Source organism: Lemur catta, chromosome 11 (assembly GCF_020740605.2).
Source record: "Lemur catta isolate mLemCat1 chromosome 11, mLemCat1.pri, whole genome shotgun sequence".
NCBI classification, from domain to species: Eukaryota; Metazoa; Chordata; class Mammalia; order Primates; family Lemuridae; genus Lemur; species Lemur catta.
Genome location: NC_059138.1, coordinates 53,589,943 through 53,616,459, shown reverse-complemented (window position 1 = coordinate 53,616,459; position 26,517 = coordinate 53,589,943). Strand labels below are relative to the sequence as shown.

Here is a 26,517-nt window from a genome sequence, read left to right as displayed (position 1 = left end):
TACTAAGAGAAAATTTTTGAAATAAATAAAAACAACAACAAAAAACAGGGGAGAGAAGATACGTATATTAAATATACTTGTGAAAGCATACTAATATTTCCAAAAGAAAATAAGAGAAACTGAGTAGTTTTCTCTGAGGAAGGAGACTTGGAGTCCAGGGGCTCTGCTTACATCTTGGGTTTTTAAAATCATTTTCATGCATTATCTTTTAATTTAAAATATTCAGTAATAAAATAAAATTAATGCCTCCGGAAAAAATGTGCCAGTGAAGAAGTGGATCTCTTCCCTCCCATTTCTGTGTTCTCACCACCACAAAAGCTGCATCTCAGCCATACTATGCCAAAATATTCCTTAGATGTACACATTCTAGTTACATTTGAAATCCTGATTCATGTACCAGTGTGTATTTTTCTAGGTACTAAAGTAATAATTTTGTTGTTGTAAGGTCTGTAAGTTGTTACAAGCAAGGACTCTGGCAACCTACCTCCTACTCCTCAGACCTATCATACCTGCGGAGGTAAGAGCTGCCTCCAGGAAAGAGAACCTTGAATACCAAGGCTGTTTCAGTGAGGAGACACATTCCCTAAAATTTCTCTGCCTCTGTCTGCAGGAAATCATCAGGCTGACAGGATTTTCTCTTCACAAGAGCAAGTGTTCTGATTAGTCCTCTGTACTAGTAGAAAGCCTCCCTGGGCCTTTCTAATAGATTCAAGTACCACCTGGGGCAAGGAAGCCCCATTAACATTCATTTGTTTAAACTCTCCTAATTATCTGCCAAATAAATATTACTTGAAAAGGACATTTTGAATATGCCCTTAATGTTTTAAAATGTGTTTCCTAACTACCCAATAATTAGTTCCTTCATCTTCCCAGGCACCAAAATTTATCTTATTTACACAATTGTACTTCTCCCTTTGTAAGAAGAGGCATTGCCTGTGTCAGATTATAATCTTCAGGTATCTCTATGCAATAACAACAGGGGATAAAATAGTACATTTTACTAAGTTGAACACCCCTGAGAGAATGGTTTCCTTAAAGTTCTATTTTATGAATATGTACAAACTGAAGATAAATACATCCCAGGGAGAGAGAAAGTGATAGGCCTAAAAGTCTACAGGGGGAAGGCAGCACCTAATCTGAGCCCTAAAATAGAAGAAAGTTAAATTATTATACTCAGCGTTGTTTCCTAATTGCAACTCCAGTAAAGATATGAGGATGGTGGAGGCTGAAATTACAATGACCAGATTCTCTTCATGGAGTAAGGTTTTATTCAAAACTGTGCCCTATTTTAAATACTGTTAAAAAACTATGTTGATCAGTAATCCTTATATGAGATTCTGTTGTTACTATCTTCTGAATTTAGTACCAGGAGCTCATTTCTAGCATTATTAAAACGGCAAGTATCCTTTCCTCAAATAATGACAATAGTGGAATACATTATTTCTTCAATTTCCTTATGTCTACTAAGAAGTTAAGAATTGCCTTTGATGTTTGCATTTATGATATGATATAAAATATGATGTCCCCCTCCTCCATTTTGTTTTAGCCTTATATTTTGTTTGATTTGATTCTAATGTATATATGCCTTTTAGACTAAAAAACAACAAGACTACTTCTAGTTTCTTTTGAACTGGATAAGGCAAAAATATAAAAAACTACTTAGACATGGCTGATTATATTCTTTTTCCCAATTATCTGCTCTGCTCACTCCGGCCCCCAATTCCCTGTAAGAGCATTATACATCCCTGTCCACTTCTCTCTCTCAACTACAGTGCTTCCTGGAATAGAAGCATATTTCTCCCCCCCCATTGTCAAACTTGACTTACTTTGGCCATGGCATGTCAGAAGAAGTCAAGGATCATTTGAGCCCAGGAGTTTGAGGTTGCAGAGCCATGATGATGCCACTGCACTCTACCCAGGGCAAGTGAGCAAGACTCTGTCTCAAAAAAAAAAAGTCAAAACATGGTTCGGCTCTTGCTCTTCTCCCCATGTTCCATATTGATGCTATTCTTTCAACCTGCATCTCAGAATAAAGAGACACATGGAGCAAAGCTACAGATGATCAGGAGACAATATGTATCATGGGTGAAAAATAGAACCTTGTGGCTGAAAGTCACTGATATATCAGGGTTGTTTGTTACGTCAACATAATCTAGCAAAAGCTGACCACATCAAACTATACCTTGACTAGTGTGTTCAGGCACCAAAAACTACCAGGTCTAGAAGGCTAAGGAGGACAACAAGGATTCTGAAAGGTGTGGAATTTCTATCACTGAGGACCTATGAATTAAAGCACACTGATCCTGAAAAATGGATTAGAGGGTGGGGGTATGAGGAAAGGAAAGACAGGATAACTACCACCATATATCTGAAAAGTGACCACATGGAAGAACAGGAGAAAAAAAAGCATAGACTTACTCTTTTTTGCTTTTAAGGGCAGAAACAAGACCAACAGACAGAATGCAGAGAGAGAGAGATTTTGATTTACCATAGGGAAGAGATTTCTACCAATTAGATCAGTCTAATGGTAGAATGACTAGTCTTGCAAACTAATATGCTTCCAGTGACTGTGAGTCATAAAACAAAGGCTAGAGGGTCACCACATATTAGAGGCATTATGGAAAGAAAGCCTATTTTGTGGGAGTTTATACCAAATGATCTCTCAGCACCCTTCCAATTTTGATTCAATAAATTCTAAAGAGTAATTCATGACACTATGTTCACTTAGCTCTCTTGGATAAAGAAGAAAAGCTAATTTCCCTGGCAATAATTAGTCACAGAATAGCTTTTTAGAACCTGTCATTTTTCTGTTTGTCATGAAAATGTATACCTTTTCTTTTCCTCTCAATTCATTATTAACTATTTTTGCTCTAAAGAAAACAGGATTCCTAAAAAAGCATTCTGTACATTTTATCTTATTCATTAATGGAATTTCTAAATTATCTTAAAGAACACAGACCATTTTATCAGAACTCAGATTAAACAAAGTAGGCAACAGGTAAATATCATCTTCATAAATAGAATACAGAGATTTTTACAGAAAAACCACTAAAATTCTTGATTGGTATAGATGAAAATTAATGTGAGATGACATCTCCTTATTTGTCATATATACAGACCTATCTGAGAGAAACAAGATGTTGAAATACTGACATTAAAAAATTCACATCATCATCAAACCTGAATATTTAAAATGGCATTTCTTCATGTTGTTTGCCTTCTACTAAATCATCAGTAAAGGTCTTATCTGTAATAAGAACAAAACTTCCTATGATATGAACATTTAGCTTATAGAACCCTTGTGTCTGAAAATGCCAGAGAATCACTATTCACTCTGCCTATTTGACAGGAAGATTATAAAGATCTATGAAACAATTAATTAGAAAAATATTGTGTACATGTGAAACTAGTACTATCATCATCCTACATGTACTTCTAACTTACCTAGAGAATTTTTCAGCACATTTTAATTAACTGAAATATTTTAGAAAAATTGGAAGATACAAAGAGTTAACACATAAATAACTGAAAAAGAGAAACTGACATTAATATTAGTATTATACTATTTGGAACACTTAAGATGAGAAGCACTGACATATGATAATCTTAAATCCCTCACTGTGAAGGACACTATCATACAACGGAAACCTCAAGTAAAAATCATTCAGTAACAAAATACACTAATTTAACTGCTATAATGTTTTGTTTTTTTTTTAAAAAAGGTATAGCTACTTACCAACAAGTCTTATGACATTCAACGTTGTATTTGTTAAAATAGGTGCATTCACTTTATTTAGACTGTAATCTGATTTCTTCCTACTTTTTAGGGTTTCTCGGGAAACACTCAATATGGAAAAATAAAACAGAAGTGCAATTAGGGTTGTCAAGTAATAAACCAGTAAGTTATTTTGCTTAGGCTCTATCCTTCGTTCGCTAATTATTTACTGGAAATCTTACTATTTGTCAGGTAGGGATACAGAGATTAACCTTTTGTCCTTACAGAATTTACAGTCCAGAGGGAAGAGAAATAAGTAAAGAAGTAATCTACCGTAATACATTTCTTTGATTCTAAGACATTATTAACCATTGTAAAAAGCTATATCACTTTAAAAAAAAATCAGATTTTCCAGAGAAATTATACATCTAGGTATAAACGTACCACATTTCCTGATTTCAAAAATTTATAAACATGAAAAATGCCCTCCTTAAAATCTGAATTAAGTATAGGATATGATGGCAGTGTTTGGGGTTGAGGGGCAGCGTTACATTCAAAAGAAAAGTAGAAGTTCTATGGTAAGTGCAGAAAAAAAGGGACAGCATATAACAGAGTCAGAGGTCAGAGAGAATAAAGTGTGCTCAGAGAAGTACAAGGAGGTCACTATGCTAGCATGTAGAACAAGTGGGCAGAGGAAAAGTGACAAGGAAGGAGGTAAATAAAGGCTAGATCACTGAAAGCAATTAAACCTAAGGAGTACAAACCTTCGGCATGATTAAATTTGTACCTAAGAAAAAACCTAGATTTATATCTAAGAATGGACTGTGCTAACTACCACGCAATGTAAGAATGATTACCTTTTCACAGGAGCATCGCCTGTCTGCTCATCTACATAATCTCGTTTGAGTTCCTCAGGAACATCACTATCACTGTCATATTCCTGATAGGCACTCTTTTCTTGTTCATCAGATTCATACTGAAAAGAACATAGGGTATTTGACAATGGGTAGAAAGAGCGACCTTTCTTGAGGTTTTTCAACACAATACCAGTACCCAATTTTATAAGAAATAGCTAAATATAAGAAAATTCTCAATAATTTAGCTTTAGCTTTGTTACCAAGAATATTATCCTTCCATTTTCTTCTTCATCACCCTACCTTAGCCAACTTAAAAGGAAGATAAAATAAAAATGTTAGTCCTACAAAAGCTTGTAAATATCCAACAAAATCAAAATCTCCATATATAAAAACCAAACAAAAATAAAACAAACACCCCCCTCTAGACCTACAAAGAAGAAAAGAGTGTACATTTGACTTTTTTACATAAAGTCTCCCAGAGGTTTCATTATACTTCTTTCTAATTTGCTAATTCATTAAAAAGAGGTTGAGTATCCAATTCTGGCACTCTAAGTATTAATTCAGTGTAATAAACACATGTAACACACATGCCCATGCTGTCTAATTCATTATGAGAATTTAATTCCAAGGGCAGTTTAGACAATTAGGCTTAGCACCCAGGGACCTACTGAAAGCAAAGACAAAAATGGTGGATTTACTCTTGAGAGGAAAGATTCCTTCTTAGTGCTTTTATCGTCTTTATGGCACCATGGCCCAATGTCAGCATGGGAAAGGACAGTGGACTCCATGTAGAGCAAAGGAAGCAGTAGCAGCATTATCATCATTATCACCATCATCAATTAATATTCTAGATTACTATGATTAAATAATAGCTAACACGTATTGAGTTTTTAACCAAGTACTGTGCCAAGAGCTTTCATGAATTATCTCATTTAATCCTACAAACAATTCTATGAGGAAGTTTTATCCCCATATGACAGTTGAGGAAACCAACTCAACTGTATGATGACATGGAAGAAGTTACTCCCCTAATTCAACAACTATTTTTTGAGAGTCTATTAATGAAAAGCATTATGACAGGCCATATTTAGATGTAGACCCTGATTCTCAGGACTTAAGTTGTACCTGGAAAGATCAGATCACCTATTAAAATATTAAATGCCATGTGAGTTGTACTTAACTCACGCTAGTTTTGAGCTTGGGGCCTCACGAAGCATATGTAACTCATACATCTCTTCATCTTGGGAGCCATGTGAACTATTTTTCAAGTTGCATATAAGTCACGCACAGGAAACAATAAAAAATAACAAAATTTTCATTAAATTAGAAAGGATGGTTTTGTTTTTGAAGTTTTTATTCTATTTTCATAATAAAAAACACTGTGGCCCCAAGGAAAAAAAATTTTTCTAGTGTGGCAGTCAATGAGTTAATAACTGCAAACAAGCATTACAGGCATTCTCCTACACTTACACACAATGGGATCCTGATGACGTGCAGAAAGGTGTTCTACACAAACTAGAGTTTCCTCACTAATAACAACAGAGTTTCGTGATTCCACAGCAGAGAATTCAATATCTGCTAATTTGCCTGCTCACTAAAATTTATTTGTAATTCCAAAGTCAATGCTTATGATACTTTTGTGGTCATTCAGGGATGTGTGCAGAACAGGAAGAATGTTGAGTCAACCAATATGCATGTCCACAGCTGAGGGCAAACAAGGTGACGCTCTTGCCTTCTCATTTCAGCTCTCATACTATAAACAAGCATCCTTTTCATGGTCTATTTAGTGCCATGCATTTTGTATCTTTGAGTGTTTTGTTGGTGATTTTGCTATTTAGAAAGACCCCTGAGCATAGTGCTGGAGTGCTGTCCAGTGTTCCTTAAGTACAAGGTAGCTGTGATGTACCTTATGAAGAAAATATGTGTGTTAGGTAAGTTTCATTTAGGCATGAGTTACAATGCTGCTGGCCATGAGTTCAATGTCAATGAATCAATAATATATACTAAACAAGGTGGTTTTAAGCAGAAACACATGTAAAATAAGGTTATGTATTGACAGGTTAATAAAAACATTGTGACCAGAGGCTCACAGGAACCTAATCATATTATTTCCTCTAGGAGGAATGGTTCAGTATTTGCTAATTCAGTGTTCAAGGCAATTTTATAGAATACACTGCCACAAATAATGAGAATTAAATGCTATGTGAGTTTTAATTAACAAATCACAATTATAGGGGGATATGTTATTTCAAAATAATTGGAATGACTTTTATTTCCTTTCAGTGTAGTCTATTTCATAGAGGGAAAATGTCACAGAATCACTAAGCATAATTTTAAATATGGTTTACTATGAAATAATTTAAACTTTATGATAAAATATGACAATGGTATATTTTTATGGCAGTATTTTAAAAAATATATATTCAGTAAACAAAAAAGAAATTCTAAAACTAAAATATAGAGAAAAATCCTACAGATTTTTGTCAGATCTGAACAGTTTTTACTTCAGCTTCGTCAAATCTAAATTAAAAATCACACTGGGTCACTCTGGAAATTATGAAGATCAGAAGAGCCCATTAAACATCACAGACCAAATGAAATATTGTGAAAACACCCTACAGGTAACTGTGAAGCAAACATTCCCCTCACTATAAACATGGGGAGAATGAGGGTCACAAAATTAAAATAATTTGCCAAGGGCCACACAGCTAATAAATAATAAAGATGACAGTCTGCCTCCAAACTCTTTCCACTAACTCACATTTCCTCTAGTTAATATTGTTTTTGAGCAACTCAAAATGTTGTTAAAACACTGTACTTCTAAATCCTAAAAACAGCCCTGCCAGGCAACTAAGTTAGACATATTCCCTCTCTCAGACAAAGGGACATGAAACAAAATGACTCAGTTACCCAGGAATGAAGTCAAGAAAAAGTGTAAATATTCACTCGCCCATCTGTCTATATAATAAATCATACAAATATTCAGTGAAGAAACCACTACTCCATTAGTAATCTGATAACAACATAATCTAATAAGAACATAAAGCAAACATAAAGGCAAATTTATTGCTCAAGAGGACAATGTGAACAAAGCATACTGTGAAGTCATTATCTACACGAGTAGTATCATACAGGTACATTAAGTATACAGGTAGGAAGAGGGGTGGCAGATAGATAAGTAAACCTAGCAACTACTTTTCTTATTGAGTAGAACATATTTAAATAAAGAAATCTCATGTTTCACGATATGTTTTTAAAACACCACGTACCCCATTAGAAGCCAACACATCTTCCGTTTCTTCATCTTTGTGGTTGGCCTGAATTTCAAATGGATTCCCACCACTACAATACTGCTCGAACAAGGTCACTGTTTTTGAAGAAGTTGAGACTGGCTGCTTACTAGGTGAAACGGATGGGGAACGAGATTGTTCCATGAATTTAAATTCCTAGACATCAAAAAAGGAGCCAGATACCTTTGAACAACAACAATAAAATTCAAGCACATAAACATATTCCATCAATGTAAATGTAGAGTTAGTAGAAAAAAAAATGTTCATCTTCAGTTATTCCCTTTTAAATCTTTCAAGTTGTCTGAAAGCATGCATAAATTTGGAAATAACATATTTAAAGGTTTTCCTAAAGACAACTCAGTCACTGATACCACTTAAAACAGTGTTATCTGCATCAAGCTACTTTTGACTTACCATAAGGAACTGCACAGAAAATGTTAAAAAATAACTTAAGAAATGTGAATATCTTCTAAAAATTTTAAGACAGCAAAAGTCCTAATAGGATACAATTTTCAACAATAAAGTCATTTGTAAAAACTAATTGTTGTTAAGTCAAACTCCTTGTTTACTTATATGCTTGCACCATTTAAGATAGTCTCTGCAAATACATCAAAAACAAAGCATGAATATATATCTTTCTTTATTATATTGATGGCTATAAACTTTCATTTACTTTTCTTTACCAAGAAGCAGACAACACAAACACACATGCTGAGGCAGGTGATATGTCTTCTCCTACCTGCTATTAAACCATTACATTCCACTAATTTTGTACATAAATGTTAGGAGTGTCATCTGGCTTCTTTATGCCTCAATTTCCTCATCTGTAAAATAGAAGTTCAATCTGGATTGAGAGAACTACAAATGCTAAAGCTAAAGAGTTATAATGCCTGGGCCAAACCATGCACTGGACAGATGAGGAAACTGAGGCAGTCTGAAGGATTCAGTGCCAAGTTCAAGATCACACAGCTAGTCAAAGGAAAAGCTGAAATAATCTCTGAAGTTCCATGAATTACAAAACTCTTCATTTGATAATTTATCACAAAATCTAATTAACATTTTTCTTATATCTAAAAAGAATAATCCCAAATTTAAATTTTTTCAAATTCAATGATATTCTTAAAAGGTACAATGATATTCTTAAGAGGCACTCTTAAATTCTTAAAAGGTCATTGACATATTGTATTAAATATCATATGTGTTTATTTTAAATACCATATGTGTTATTACACATATGTGTAAATTTCAACTACACATTAAATAAGATCTATCATTAATGCCTAACAATCATGCTATTATTTTTATAATTCTAAATAAGTGGTAAATATAATTAATGAGACAAATGTTTTAAAAACCATATCCACAGGAATACATGTGTCAAGTGAATGCTAAATTGTGAATAGTTTTCAAGGTAACTATTTTAAAGGAGATAATGCTCACCTGGATGGGAATATTTCAAAGTGCCTTTTAAAAAAAAAGTTGTCTTACAATTACACCAAGTATGTGAGCCAACACATACACACAATTTGATGGTTAAATAAAAAGTCAAATAAAATTTAAATAGATATTCTAAAATTAATGTTAAACTTAGAATTCTAAATAATGTTAAATACTTATCTTAATTCTTTCAGAATTCTTAAATTCTATGTTAATTTAATGTTAAATAATTGTTATTTTGTTAGTGCTAGTTAAAATTAATGTTAATTTTGGTGTCTTTAAAGCACTTATTAATCAACATGTTCTAGTATTTTTAATATTTCTGTATTAGGAAAGCAATATGATAGAGCTGAAAAAGAAGTAAGCTATTACACAATATGAGCATAAAAACAATCCCTATCAAAAAAACTTCTAATTATGTATTCTTTATATTTATCCAGAATAAGAAAATTGCTTCTAGAAAGCCATTCCTTCCAAAGGCAAGAACACACAAACACTGTACAGGGATTTAAGTATATGCACTGCATTTTGATGTTTGGCATTTGTAGAACACAATCTTTCACACAGGAATATTTATCTACAATGTGTTTCAATCAAGGGAAAAATCAAACCAATTTAAAGACTTTTTCACAGATTGCTTATTCTATAAAGATTCAAAGAATCAATTAACTCATTAAAATTAGTTAAGAGTATTTTTTACAAGTGCCTCTTTTATTTCTGAGGCATTTTCTCATTACAGGCAAATTTATGAATTACAGCATAAATTAATAACCTATTATCCCTTTAAGAATTGACAAATATTCTACAAATATTAACAAGCATTTTTATTAAACAGTAGCAAGATATAACTGATTAATTTTCTGCAAAATTTAAATATAGCAATAGGTCCTCTTCTGAATTCAAACAAAAAAATCATTTTTACTATGACTCTTATTAAATAAAAGAGCTTTCCTGAAGTGCGTAAACTGAATTTTATAAAAAGAGATTTTCAGATCCATAAAAGGATCATTCTTGTAGAAGAGGCTTGCTATTAATGACTTTCAAGGAAGGAATATAAGGTACTGCACTTAATTTAATTATTTTGTAAATGTTTTCATATATCTGTAGTTTTTTTTTTTTTAAATAAACAGATGTCTACAAAACAGATTTCTTTTTTCTTAGGAAACACTTACATGAAGTTGCAAGATGCTGAAATTTGACTTAACAGGACAAAGTTCCCAAGTCTCATTCTCTAAGAACATTCTCAGTTCATCAAGCCGTGTTCTTAAAAAAAAAAAGAAAATGAACACTCCAAAAAGAAGAAAAGTACACTGTACACAAGAATTGAGGAAATAAAGTACGATACAAACAATACAGGATTATCATCATGATCATAATCAACTTTGGGAACCTATTCAGAATAACTTAATAAACACTAATGTTTTTGTTAGTATCTTATCGTCCTTAAGAGAAAGGCTCTCAAATATTTACTGAACTCTGAATATTTTCCTTGTGAATGAAATGATGAATGTGTAGGAAATGACATTTTTATTAAGGGACTAAACTAAAAGCTTGTCACCAACTCATGCACTTAAAACATCTTTAGCTAATCATATATCAATTTCAAAACACAAATACTTTATAGACTATATGAGATCATAAATGCTAATAAATACTTTATGCTAAACAGCATCAATCCTAACCATACTTACTAAGCCACAATATCAAGATAATTATCACTCTCTGAAGATATTTAGCTCAGTGCCTATCTCCACAGAGCATTTACACATTAAATTAGCAGGTAAGGCACGTATATACCCAACATTCCACTAATCGCTTATGTCAAATTGATCTCTCTTTTAATGCTATTATTCTGACTGTCTATCTTGAATAATCAGCACATTATAGAAGCAGTCCCAGGAAACAAATCATTACTCACAATCGAAAAAAGAGCTGGTGCCTGACCTACTCCTCCCCTTCCTACTACACGCTGTTAATACTCTACTAACTAAAAGCAAAATCTAGATTTTTAAAAAATCCATGGTGTCTAAAACAAAGAAGCAATAAATAGATGAATCTGTTAAAACTATGAATTGCTCCAAACACTGGAGTGAACAGATAAGAACTTTAAGATAATTATTATAAATTAAATGAAATAGAGAAAAAGATGTATGAAATGGATAGAAAAAAGGATTTCAAATAATTGCAATAATAAAAACAAACAAAAAAAATCAAACGGACATTCCAGAACTGAAAATATAATACTTCCAATTAAAAACTGATAGGATAAGTAAAACAGTAGACTAGAGGTAGCTGAAGACAGTAAAGTTAGTGAACTCAGAGATCAACAGAAAATATCCAAACTGAAGCACAAATTGAAAAAAAAAAAATAAAGGAAGAAAACAGAAAAGATCATAAGAGATATGTGAGACAATCAAAATATCTACAGTGCATGCAATTGGATGGAGAGGACATAGAATGAGCAGAAGCAATATTTGAAGAGGTAACAGCTGAGAATTCCCAAAGGTGAATGTGTCCATACTTTATATCATATACAAAAATTAACACAAATGGATCTGTGATCCAATGTTAAGAACTAAAACTAAAACTTTACAACTCAACACCAGTAACCCAATTAAAAAATGGGCAAAAGCTTTGAATAGATATTTCTGCAAAGATATACAAATGGCCAATAAGCACATAAAAAGATGCTGAATATCATTAGGCAAATGAAAATCCAAATCATAATAAGATACCACTTCATTCCTACTAGAATAATCAAAGAGACAGACATAACAAATATTGCCAAGATTTTGGAGAAATTGGAACCCTCATGCAATACTGGCAGAAATATAAAATGTGCAACTACTTTGGAAAACAATCTGACAGCTCCTCAAAATGTTAAACAGAATTACCACAGAACCCAGCAATTCCACTCTGTATTAGTTTCCTGTGGCTCTGTAATAAATTACCACAAACTGGGTGACTTCAAACAACAGAAACGTATTCTCTCACAGTTCTGGAGGTCAGAAGTCCAAAATCACTATCACTAGGTTGAAATCAAGGGGTTGGCAGGGCTATACTCTCCCTAGAGGCTCTTGGGAATAACCCACTACTTGCCTCTTCCAGAATAGTTTGTGGTATTTATTACACAGTAATATAAAACTAATATAGTGATAAAAGATACCAACTCATAGACTGAAGTTCAGTCAACCCTAAGCATAAAAAGTATATAGAAAATAATATATATAGTAAAAGTTTACGGCATTGATTTTTAAATTTGTTCTTTTCCAAAAAATGTATTTAAAACTAGAAATTCATCCCTCTGCTTTAACTATCTCATAATTTTGATATCATACTTTTATCATTATTCAGTTTAAAATATTTTCTAATTTTCTATATGATTTCTTCTTTGATCACTTTAAGCATACAATCACACTGCTATATGAATATTCTTTCCCACATTCCTCCATTCCCAAAACCATTGTTAGTCACCCTTTTAAAAGTTAGCAGTGACTGTTTTGCAAAGCAATGTAGTACACATCCTTGGCTTTGTAGCTAGATTCCAAATATCACATCCCCTCCTCTAAAGCCTTCTCACGCTTAAAAGACAGATGCTCTCTAACATCCACTGAGTGCTACCTCTACTGAGTTAATTTCCTTACTAGCTCACACCACATATATGCAGGCATGGAACAGTGGCCAAATTCTTTCCATAAACCCTGATGTAATTATATTTTACCCATAAAGAAAACAGTTCAATATTTTGAGCCCCATATGACAAGGAATATATTAAGATTTACCATGAATAGGTAATGAGAACATTTTATCATACTTTTGGTAAAAAAAAAAAAAATCTTCAACCATCCTAAGAAGAGCTACAAAGAATATATTCATTCAAATTCAAAAGTAATTGTTTTAATTCAACTAATGCTAAAAGATTAAACATTAGAAAAAAGTATTCTCATTACCTAAATAAGTCTGCTCATATTTTATTGGCATTCTTACCTGTGGTAGTTCTTAAAATAATTGACACTTTGTTTTCTAATGGACTCTTGCAAAACTTCAGACTTGCTACCACAAAATTCTTCTCCAACTTGCATCAACCTAGGTGGATAGAAAGGTTTATGCAAATTTCAGCAACATCCTTAAAGAGAAAAAGAAGTCCAGGCTCTCTTTCTTCAACAATAACAAATCATAAAAATGTGGATATTTGAAAAAATTCTAAAGATCACAAAATCCATTATGATTTACAAATATCCAAAAGGCAGAAATATTTAAACAGACAAACCCAGCAGCAATTTGCTTATGAATGTATGATTATCTCTTTTCTCCGGTTATACATAACTCACTCATGACTTCTTTCATTACAATGGTTGAATGAATCAAACTAAAAAATAAAATCTCAAACACTACCTGCTTATTATATCCAAAACAAAGATGAAATCATCATATTTGAATATAGACAAATCAGTTCCAAGCAAATAGGTTTTTACTTTTAGCTGAACATCCTGTAAGACAAAAAAGAAAAAAACATTTCAAGTAAACCAAAATATAGAAAATAAGTTTTCAGAACCATTTATTCTATAGTTACAGATTAAAATCAGGAATGTATTCTTAACTTATTAAAGAATATCTATTTAGGCCAACAGCCAACATCTTCAAGGGTGATATAATAAATACAATCCCACAAATACCAGACACAAAATAGTAATGGTCATAATCATCACTATAATTTAACAGTCCTATAAATTTCTAGCTAATGTAAAACAGACACACACACACACATACCCACACACGTAAGATAAGTAAAATTAAACCCTCATACTGGATATGAGGCTAAAACTCACTATTATTTATGCATGGCTTGGCTGTTTAGAAATAATAATCAATTGGTTGAATAATGAATTCAAAAAATCAGAAGATAGCTACGTGAAGTGATTATGTACAGGACAATATATAAAAATTGATAGCTTTCATGTATACCTACCATAGCACCTTAAAATGAAGAGATTCCATTTAAAATAGATTAAAAATATAACATACTAGGAATAATCTTAATAAGAAATGTCAGACCTATAAGAAAAAGCTAACAACTCTAATGAGATACAAAAAGAAAGTTGAAAATAAATTTCACTAAATTGAGAGTTACGGGACTGAAGGGGTGACTAAACAGTGTATAAAGATGCCAATTTTCCCAAATTAATCTATAGATTCTGTGAAATTTGAACCAAAATCATAAAAAAATCCTTTCTTCTGAACAATCTCTCTAAAATTCACCTAAAAGAATAAGAGGCAATAACGGCTTTTTAAAAAATAAAGCTTTGAGAGATGAAGTAAAAGTTATGAGTAATGTTGGAAGATTTGTACTATCTATATTAAATATATTAAAAACTATTTTAAAAAATGCTAGCAGTATGTTAATAATAATATACAGAGAAATCAATAGATTAGGACAAATAACACAGAAATAGAGAGAGTGTGTCTGTATAAAATGGCTTAATAAACAGTAGTAAAAACTCCTATTTTCTGATTATTTACTCTGTGTCAAATATTATGCCAAGAACTTTACCTTTAATTCTACAACTTATCTAAAAAGCATCTATCATCTCCCTAGAAGAAGAAACACTAAGAAGAAGAGACACTAAAAAGACGTGACAATGAAGCTCACATGCCCGGTGAAGGACAAAGCTAAGCACTGAATCCAGGTCTGTCTTCCCTCAGTCTTCTATTTTCACTGTACCTTACAACAGGGAAGGAGGGATTACAAATGAAAAGAGGGGTAAAAAGGATTATCCAGTAAGCACTGAAGGGAAAACTGACTAGACTGAGGAGAAAAAATTTTCTCTTCACATCATGTATCAACAGAAATTTAAAAGGGATTAAATGCTTTTGTATCTTTTCAAAAGCATAAAATTAGAATTTATAGATTAATAAAGCAAAAATCGCTTCTCAGTATTAGGTGTTCTAGACAGTACTCTAGTTATTAGACACATAGCAATATCAAGTTTAGATGAATATTTATAATTATCAGATGAATATTTAGCTGAGCTTTACTTGGGAAAGAACATTTTAAGAATAAATGTAGCATGATAACTCACAAAAGGAAAAAGGTCAATAGTTTGGCCTCATAAAAATGCTAACCATCTGCATATTGAAAATAAAATAAATGGAAATAAGACCCAAACAATAGAGAAATGATTACTCATTATCACAAAAGTCATTTAGAGTCCATGAAACAAATTGAGCAAAAATCACAGACAAATGATTCACAAAACAAACTACAATACTTAATTTTTAAATGTTCAACTTTTCTAACTAGAAGATAAATTCTCTCTCAAAAAAAAGGAACAAATTTTTACACTAAAAGGGACCCCAGAAAGCTTCCTTGTCTCTTCCACCATGTGACAATACAGAAATAAGGCATCTATGAATCAGGAAGTGGGCTCTCATCAGATCCCAACCATGCTGTCGCCCTGATCTCCAGCTTCCAGCCTCCAGAACTCTGAGAAATAAACTTCTGTAGCTTATAAGCTACTCAGTCTAGGGTATTTTGTTTTAGCAGCCCGACGAGATGAAAAACAGATATATTCAGCCAATAAACATTTAAGATTCCCTCAGGGCAAAAGATCGCTAGCTGAGAAAAAATTTCTTATTCCATACTAGATTCTGACCGATATATGTCATCTACTTAGTTATTCCTTTACTGAAATTAATAGAAAAGGAAATTAAGAAAACACAAATAAATGAAATAAAGATAGAACAGCTCATTAAGAAATCATAAATTTCTTTAGGAAAGCAAAAATTTGCTAGGTCTCTAAAACAAAAATGTAATCAAGGAATATATTAATTAAATTATTTCCAATGGAGATTTTCAAATTAAAAGACTTTTTTTTTTTTTTTCCTACTGCTATAATACTTATAGTCCAATATAATCGCCAACTACATTATAGAAATTAAATGATACTCGTGTTCCAAAGAAAAACACATGATTAAATCTACAAAGAATATAAATATAGAAAATTTAAAAACTCAATTTCTAAAACAACTTTGACACAAAGGTTTCTATTGTTTCTGTGAAAAAATAATCTTAAAAAACCAAACCTGCCATATTCGTGTAAGTCCATGCTCTAACTTCTTTTTTACATAGCCACGATCAAAATTAGTTTCTTCAGTAGCCATCATACTACTTCCTTCTGAAAAAAAGATGGTATACGTTTTTTAGATTTACTTCAATGTGCTTTTGTTTTCCAAATAATATGTCTGACCTCTCATATACTATAAGCCTATGTAAGATACTGAAAATATGTTCAATATTTATAGAGTCAAAGCACTATTGAAAAAACAGCTATTAGGATTAAATCCATTTGGTAAGATAGATAAACTTAGGCCATGAAATGCTAAATACGCCAAAGACCACTCAGCTCATGTAATTGGAGCTGGGATTCCAATTCAGTCAGTGTGGTCCCAGAGACTAGGTTCTCAATGCCCATATATTGCCTACTGCAAGATCATGTAACAGGCTGCCAGGGCATTATAGGGCCAATTAACCCAATTATCAACATGCATGCTAACAAGAGTACAGACTGACAACTGCTGAGGCAGTGAAGTCATGATACATACATTTATATTTTATATTTCTCATGATGTACATAGTTTTATCCATTCCAGATAAATAATCTAACCATGTCCAGTTCAGTAGGTAAGATCAATGATCTGCCTCAAAACAAATCCTCCTCCAAAAACAACTGAAAATACACATACACATTTATATTAAAAAGATTACACCTTTGTGTGAATAACCTGTGTGGAACAAACAAGTGAGTATGTTATCATCTCCTTTTAAGCTAGTAGGGTGTCCTCTAACAACTAGTAAAAGGCCCTCCCGTGTGCCAGGCACCAGATACATGACTAGTTTACCTCTGAGCATTGCTAGAGCTTAAGCCTCATTATGTGCATGGTATGGCTGCTAGGGATCCCGCAGCCTGCGGCAGTGCATCTGAACCACAGCTTTAGAGCTTTATTTTAGAACACTGAAGTGTTAGTATACCAAATAGTACCAAATATTATCACTACAGAGCTATAGCAGATGAATTCTAGAGTCCTCTTCAGTTTTATGAAGTTCTGTGAAGAATTATTTTCAAATGACTGATTCTTACAATTCCTGAATAAGAATGTGAAATGATTTATTTCAGATGAAGAAGTAAGCTTTTAGAGTCCTAGATACTATCAACTTACTGTTAGACTAATAAGAGTACCTGAATATTCATAAAATATACAGATTAGAGTCAAGGAATTTTACTAAAGAGGACTAAGTGTATAAGGCTCCAGTGGAATTTTAAGTTTGACTCAGTAATCAAATGAATGTAAACTATTGGCCTAAAACAAAAAGCAAACTTCAGCATGATGAAAATATAGATAATGTCCCCTAAATTCTTATATCTAAAGTATGTGTTAATTCTAAACTTTTCCTTTTAAATAAGGTAATAGAAAAGAAAAAAGAATTGCTGAAATGTCTTAAGTATCCACATCCAGAAAAAATATAAAGGTTGCCAAAATAGGAAAAGCTTTGTGGAAAACTGCAATCTGGTGAGTTTAGGATATTCCCTAAGTAACCAGAGATTTAAAAAAAAAAAAGGCCCTACAGGCATCATTCATTAGTATAATTATCTATGGATCCATTTCCTTTCATGATATTAACTACCACCAATGTAAGCACCTTACATTCTCTCTAAACTTTACAGCAACCCTACCAGGTAGATGTGTTACTACTCTATGCGGGGTTTCGTTTGTTTTTTAGCCTACAATTTTAAGAAGCAAACTGAAGACTGAAAAAGATGAATCAATTTCTTCAAGTTCTCACCTTTGGTAAACAGCAGTGAAAACTTGAAGCTAGGCCCTCAGATTACAAAGCCCACACTCCCAGATAGAGTACAGGGGTAAGAGTATTAGGGTTGGGTAAAACCAGTCTGGCCTGGAATCCTGACTGAGCGCTCATCCCTCTCTCTGCTTTCTCCTCTTTCTCTCCCTTCTTTTACCTTCCTCAATAATATTTCTACATGGGTGAAAATCCATCCATAAAATTTTCCTCTCTTATTTTTAATTTCTATATCTATGAGCTTCTTATGAGTCAAGACAAAGATTAAACTTATCTCTTCCAAGCTACCAAAACCTTATGTTTAATCAAACAGTAAGATTTGGGTGTTTCCTCCACCCACCCATAACAGAAACCAAGCTTTTATCGCTTTTAAAACTATTTTGAATACTTAATGTTAGCTACTGTTCAAGGATAATTACTTAAGATATATAATTATGCAAATGAAGCAATTTAAATAGAATACCTAGTGAACATAATTTCTCAAAGACTTGTTTTTATTATTTATCTAACTATGTATCACAGTCATTTAAAGTTGTAGTTTCCATGCAAATGCAAAGATTTTAAAACATTTTTTAATGAAAAAAATGCAGCATTTTCAGGATGGAAAGTATTAATATAATTACTAATTCTCAGAAGCTAGCATTATTAGTCCAACTTGAAAATAGCAAAATAGATTAATATTGAACGTCTAACATTAATTTCCAAGTAAATTTGGACAGATCAATGTGTTACCTAGTTTGCAACTAATTATATTAAAGAAATAATTTTTTTTTTTTAAAAAAAAGCTCTTTCCCAATAATTCAGCCCTAAGGCCGTCAGCACACACTCCTAGAAACTGGTATTATCTGCCACTTGAAAAGTCCTTTGGCCCAGGTAATCCCCAAAGGTAGTGGACCTTCTAGAGTAGCTGAACCACTTTGCTGAAGATTTAACCTATAGATACTATAGTCCCTGAAAACCTAAAAGCAAGCCTGCCCCCTTTGTTTCTTCTTACTTCAGTAATGTGGCATATTTATAGTTTAATTTTCAAAATAAAATCAAAATAATTTCCTACCAGAAGCTGAAGCAGTATCCTCATTGTCATGCTTTTCGTGCCATTCCATAGTCCTGTAGTAACTGAGCATAACCTCCCACAGTGCTTTGCACAGGTCTGCAAGGCATGGAATATAGCTGTCTGGTGTAACGTGCTGAAGAAAATGACAACAGCCAATTTTCAAATTATTATGTTTAACACTTACAGTTATAATAAAACATGCTATTAATCAAATTTATTCAAAAATTAGAGACAACTAAGAAAATTTCTTCAAATGACATATCTAATGAGAAAACTCAATGGTAAGAAAATTTATTTCAGTAATTCCCATTTCAACATGGGTTTTTAGTTCTTATTAGGAGTATCAGTCTATATGCTGTGAATCAAACTGTACTCACAGAACCATAAAGTCTACAAGAAGTTATTGAATTAGCAAGTGTTCTAAGAAACAGCAATGTAAACTTCCCAAAAAGTATCTTTTCAAAACATGCTTCTAAACATGCGAACACAGCTTTGTATTTATCCTTGGACCTGAGTCATAACTTGCAAAGAGGAGGTCGGATATACAAATCAATCATTTCATTTGTGTAAATTAAGCAAACACTTTTGAGAATCTCTAAATTCTTTAAATCATTGTAGATATAGGTAGTCTATATCTCACAATAACATTTTAAAGTAATGTTTTATATAAACAGGCTATGAAACATATATTAATCCCAAATCTTCTCCCTAATGGAAATGCATGAATTTTTTCTCTCTCTATCCTTCATAAAAACAATTAGTTTGCCATCCTGCCCTCTTTTTCTATTTTGCAGGCTTCCCACTTGTCATAATACAGCATTTCCTCCATTATTTGAGATTTTCTAGCATTTCTTTAGCTTGTGACCAACCCACCATAACTGATTACACTTGATAAAACACTGAAAGGCTGACTCTGGTGTAAGTAAGCCCTCCAAGACAGACAGCTAGTAGAACTAAAATATAGCAAGCATAGCTATGGTGTAGTTGACAGGATGTCACAGTGAGTAGTGGTCCTTACTCTTTTAAAAAGCTTTTTCACACAATAATGATCTCTCCCTCATCTAAACTCATTTACCAAAACATTCATTTAGCAATTCATAAAAGTACTAGCTTGTATGATTTAGCACACTTTTGAACAAGCAAGTCAAATCTTTGAAACTAAACTGGGCAATAGTAAAATAGAGGAGTTAAGCTCTGGAATCAGACTACCCAAGTGGGGTTTAAGCCAAGAATGCTAGAATGGGTTAATCTTATAAAATCTATTAATATTATATAACTCGCCCTGTTAATAGGTCCAAGAAGAAAAGCTAAACAAGTATCTCAACAGAAACTGGAAAAAAAAAAAAAAAAAAAAAAAACCTTTGAAAAAATTCAACATCCATTTCTAACAAAAACTTGTACAAACATAAGAATGGATGGGTATTTCCTTAAGATAAGAAAACTCTAAGGCATAACCACAGTGGTCAGGAACAAAGCAAAGATTCCTATTATCTCCACTACTATTTAATAATGATCTGGGATACCAGCCAATGCAGTTAGACTACAGAAAACAATTAGAAGCAAAAGAATGAAAACAGAAGAAATAAAACTATTTCTATCTGCTAATGACATAATAATACACCTAGAAAGTCCTAGAGAATCAATGATAAAACTGCTCACTCCATCCCCAGTTCCTCATTCTTCTATCACCTTTGTACAAATCAAAGTTAAGGTCAGTTCAATCTGGACTCTCTTGCCTATTGCAATAGTATATTACTGATTAAAACCTGTCCTTACCACTTTAACTATTAATAGCAACTGGCTTTGCTGATCTTTGATAACATATACATACACTCTGTTGGCAAGGCTGTGAAAAAACAGGCACTCTCATGCACTTCTGGTGAAAATGCAAATGGTGAAACCCCAAGAAGAGGAATTTGCCACCATCTAACAAAATTACATGTATACTTTCCCTTCAAGCCAGCAATCCCATTTCTAGGAATTTATCTAAAAGATACACCTCAAACAACATGAAACTACATATGCACAAGGTTATTCATTAAAGGATTATCTGTAATTGCAGAATATTTAAATCTATCTAAACATCCAAACACAGGAGATTGGCAGAATAATTTATCATTTATATATACAAAAGAGTCCTATGCAGCTGTGAAAAATTATTTCTGGGTAATTTCTCATACTTCTATAACTGCTACCTTTAAAATGAACCAGTCTTAATATTTTTTCCTCGATTTATTTTTAGCACATAATTACGCCTGATTGTCTGTTTTATCACACACACATAATGAAAACAACACTAATTACACAAGGCTAGGAAAAGGCTAAAAGCCAAGGGCAAAGAAAAGCAAAAATTGCAAAATGTTCCAGGTGGCAACTCAGCAATCATCCACCCGAATAAAGGTACTCCTCTACAAGTCAATTTTTTTAAATTTCATAAACTCAATTTGCAAAATTTATATTTATATTATGTAAATAAATTTAAGCATATCCCAACATTCTTTCTGGTAGAAAAGACAAAGGCAGTGTTAACCATATTTTTTCCAAAGAAAAATTATGACTATACAAATAATTGTGCTATAATCAACCAATTAATTTCTGTTACACTTGTCACAGTTTAACATACCAGAAAATTAAAACTTGGACCTACTACCTTCTATTCTCCACTCAACCACTGTCCAGCTACATTATTTGCCTATTTATTCAAGGAAAGGGACGTCCTTTTTTATGTTATCTTTTGGGGATTTGTTGAAATTTAATAGGTTTGGGTGAGATACACACACATAGACATATATGTGAATTTTTTTCAAAAAGTCAAAGTTATGTAATGAAGTTATAGCAAGTTTTTCTCATTAAACTAATTCAAGTGTTAGTAATCACAGATCTAGCTAAACCACCACATATGACTAAAAGTCCCCCAAAAGAACTCAAATTTTATTATCTTCAATATCTTCAAATATATTCATATATACAAACATAAGACTATGATATACTCAGCACCAGATAACAAGATGATTCTTGCCTAAGTTTATATTCTAAAATAGAAACAAATGTAGAAACTATTTTACTAAATACATATACAATAATAGTTTAAGAAAAAAAGGCAAGGTGGGATAGAAAAAAAGAATGTTTTCAATAGATTAAAGCCCAGACTATCTTGGCAATAAGAGTCATTTCATTTTAAAATTGGACCCCTTCCCACCATGCCATAAAACCAAGTGGCGGCAACTCTCACAGTGACAAATGTTTCACATGCTTTTAACACTACATAGCAAAAATCATTTATAACTAACATTTTCTAATTACTATATAAAAATCACCTCCAAATTTCAAATAGAGAATTTTATTACACAGACGTGGGTGAACCATAACCAAAGAGATTCAAAGAAACCAACAAATAAGCAAATAATTGCAGAGGTAATCAAAAAATGAAAGAGGAACGTGAGTTTCTGAATTAACAGCCCATACAACTTCCACCCAGACATCAATTCTTCACATCTGCAGAGTGTAATAAAAAGAGACCTAGACAAGGAACTGGAAGCCAGGGGTTCTAGCAGGCACTAGTTCCACCACTTACCAGTCACATACTGAGACGATAGACCATTCTGGATCTTAGTTTCACCTTTCATAAAACAGTGTTAGAAATACTTGGATCTTCCTAGTTCATCACTGAAGTTATTCATTGGTTACTAAATACCTATTAATAATATTGAAACTCAGTTCAGGTTCCAATTAAGGGGAGACTCAGTGGTATAAGACCAGGAATATCATGGCAGAGAAGCACCATATTGTAATTCCAGTTCTATACTCACATCACATATTGAAAATAGCAATGAAAATCTTGAATATGTCAATTTAAAAAACATTCACACAGTGAGACGCCTCCAAGAACTAAATAACATGTCTTGACATTATTTTTAAAGCTAAGAATAGATGGTAAATAAAAATTTAATTACCAAGTATTTCTTTGTGTTCTAGAGCTATTTTCCACTGTCATTCTTCAACTGAAAGCTAGTAGCATCAATTTATCCAGCAAAGGCTGTGAGGCGAGGAAAAAAGGTATAGTCTTTGAGAAATATCTCAAAAGACAAGTCCAAGAGAAGGAATATTTCAAGTAATCCAATTTTTTAAATAAATCCATAACCTCCATAGAGACGACATACATATCTAGTAACTTTGGTGATCACAAGAGGTAACAAATATCGTAGAGTGCAGCATCTGGAGAAGATTCACAAATCTGGATGTCACATGTAAAAAGCTCACCATAGCATTTCCACCAAGCTTCACCATTCAAATACCAAAATAGACTCCTTAATCCAATCTTGACTAATGCTTATTACAAAATCCACAGATCTGATTTTCCATCTTTCATCATTAATCAGTTCAGAGTGGAACTTCCACTTCCACTATTAACCATCTCAACCAACCTACCTGATAAGCTAATGATGAAATTAGCTTATCTAAACCAGCAACATCTAGCCTCCATTATAAACAATACGTTTAGGCGATTGTCAAAGAATACTGTAAATGCAGAAATGAATACAGGCAGCCTTTCTGAATTTGAAGCACACAAAGAAAGGGTGTCATGTTTTGAAAATTGCTTTAAATGCAGAGTAAAGCAGTAAATATGAAAAAAAGAAGCTGCTAGTCTTTTACTTATTATGTAGTTTATTTTTATACCCAACAGAAATCTCTATTACCAAATTCCTACAAAAATTTCAAGAAAATGCTGTTTATATGAAAACATAAAAATGAAAAAACCTTAGGGGTAGCCTTAATGCATTATTTTGTTCTTGTTTCACATTTAAATTTAGCACTCTAATCACATCCTAACAAACACAAAGGAAACAGATGTTTTGGCATCCTTGCAGAGACCCAAAACTTCCAGCACCCTGACCCCACCAAAACACACACATACTAATGGATGGATTTCAGAAAACAACAAAGGGTTATCAGTATCTTCAGATGAATGCTGTTAGCACTGTGAGCTCACATCGTCAGAAGCTGCCAGGCGTTCTGGCTTATCTGAGAGGCTTCTGAAAATATGCTACTGGTCAAAACAGCAACAGGCCCAGGGAGTTAAAAACATCCCTGGGGGTAAATCTAGACCTACAAAAGTATCTGGGCCTAGTAGTTACACGATCTCTCCAAAATCTAATTACTTCTGTGAGTGCCAAGCTGTATAAAAAGTACTTTCTAACCATCAGAAACCAGGGAGGTGGTGCTATGTAGTGGAGAAAGCACTGAACTGGATGAAACATGTTTAGGCTTGGGGTTGTGACTTACTTGGTCATGACTTCTGCATATCACTTCATGTGTTTAAACCCCAAGGGTTAAAGCAAATCCCTTAGAGTCTCTCTGAAACCTGAAAGACTATGACTCTCCATAAATAAAAATATGTATATACTTTCAGCAAAACTTTCCTTAAACCTGACTAGATTCATTCATGATTTTAAAACAAATATATCATAGGAAAAAAATAGTCATTCTCATCTACCAGGCATTTTATCATTAATACTAAATATGTATATACACATAAAGACACGTAATATGTATGATATAAAGGATCCCAAATTGGAACTAACACCTGATAAGTTGTAAAACAGAAAGTTCCCTTTTAGTAACATTCTCAGGTTTTTCTAATTGCTATTAAAGGGCCTTAATCAAACAGAAAGCTTAATATTACAAAATAAGCAAAGCATGTACAATTAGAATATATAATTTTCTTTAAAAGTTTCAAGTGATAAAATGCTGTTAACCCCTTGTGCTGAGATCACAAAAAGGCAGTATTAAATATAAAAATACAATCAAATATAAAATAGAGTTTTTCGGCAGGTTTCAAAAATGTTCTTCTATCAATAAATTATTTTTTGTTTCTGCTGGCAGCTGTGTGCCATCTTCTAACAATAGGTTAGCTCTTTATCTTTTATCCCAAATCCCCATTAAAAAAAACAAATCAACCAGCAGTCTAAATTACATTGATAGTGATAGTTTTAAAGATTCTCAGACTTGAATAATAGAAAGGCCTTGCCACACCTAAGCCAGCTAAAGCAAATGGAAAACCCCTCCACCTCCAGCCAAGAGAGGAAAGGTTGGCTATTCAGATAACTACAGCCCAAAGCATGTGCTCCATATGCACTCATTGTCCCAGGGTACCTTAGAAACAACCAAACTACCACACTGAAATGCAGACAACCTACTGTTCCTTTCACCTGACTTGTCCTCTCCTACTCATGCCATTGTTCATGATATTTCCTCTGTATCCCTGGATTACATTGTTCCTGTTGTGTTTACTGAAACTAAGACCCAACTCAAAAGCAGTCATTTACTCTTAACAATAAATATACAGTTTTTCCTTCCTTAGCTTAAAGAGCTGCGTTGACCCCTTTGGCACTTTATGCTGTTTGAACTTTTCTTACTCTACCCCTGATCATAATTAATGTGACCTTACTAGATTATGAACTCTTTAAAGTTTTATTTATCCTTGTTGAGCTGAACTGATTATTAAATTGCAAAAGCTGAGTAATGACAAGGGAACTTAGCAAGTCAGAGTGCTAAAAAATGAAATCTTGTATCTTCTACCAGCATCCATAAAATCTTAACAGGTTAGTTTATTAGTTTGCAAGTAGAATAAAATTTCAGACCCTTCACAATTCTTGACAATCCAGAATAAATAGCAGGGGAAAAGGAAGAGTTGAATAAACTTTCCTTATCTGTCTTCTGACCACTAAGTTTTAATTTTAAAAATTTCAAAACCTACTTTTTATTTTACCTTAAATATCTAGAAATAAATATATAAATTCATATACAGGAAAATGAGTTAGGCACTATATATACAAGAATAAATCTGACAGCTAAATTCTTAGTTCATTCTAAAACTGTCCTGAGGAAGCTCTCAAGTAAATAAGAAAATTCCTTGAACTGAAAGGATTTCTCTTTTTGACCAAATATTCAAATTTGTAGCATTCAGCAAGAAGGGAAAGGTCCACTCACCTATCCAACCAAATCAATCAAATTAACCTCAACAATCAATGAGATGTCTCAGTTTAATTTCCTTAGCAGCCCAGATATGCCTGAGTAATAAGAAACACAAATTATTTTTGATATGCTATCTTCTGGTATCTGACAATTAAGCTATTAAATAAAAATAATGAGCATGCATGTGTTCAGGGAAAGAGATAAAAGCAGACACTGTTGATGAGGAGTGTAAACTGAAACATACTTTCTAGAGGGCAATTTTGGAAATACAAACCAAAAGCCTTTAAAATGTAAAGCCTTTGATAGACAATGTAATTTCATTTCTTGTGATT

General features: G+C 32.8%; 1 protein-coding gene across 3 annotated transcripts in view; it reads right to left on the bottom strand.

Annotated features, from left to right (window-relative positions):
* The window catches only part of VPS50 (VPS50 subunit of EARP/GARPII complex), a 112,267-nt gene that overhangs the window by 34,033 nt on the left and 51,717 nt on the right, over positions 1 to 26,517 (bottom strand). For all 3 annotated transcript variants that reach the window (XM_045565183.1, XM_045565185.1, XM_045565184.1), the window contains 8 exons: positions 19,211 to 19,343; positions 16,383 to 16,474; positions 13,695 to 13,789; positions 13,287 to 13,385; positions 10,472 to 10,562; positions 7,842 to 8,018; positions 4,573 to 4,691; positions 3,737 to 3,843 (listed from right to left, as the gene is read on the bottom strand). In XM_045565183.1, the coding sequence (XP_045421139.1) occupies positions 3,737 to 3,843; positions 4,573 to 4,691; positions 7,842 to 8,018; positions 10,472 to 10,562; positions 13,287 to 13,385; positions 13,695 to 13,789; positions 16,383 to 16,474; positions 19,211 to 19,343 (913 nt within the window). The remainder of the gene's footprint in view (positions 1 to 3,736; positions 3,844 to 4,572; positions 4,692 to 7,841; positions 8,019 to 10,471; positions 10,563 to 13,286; positions 13,386 to 13,694; positions 13,790 to 16,382; positions 16,475 to 19,210; positions 19,344 to 26,517) is intronic.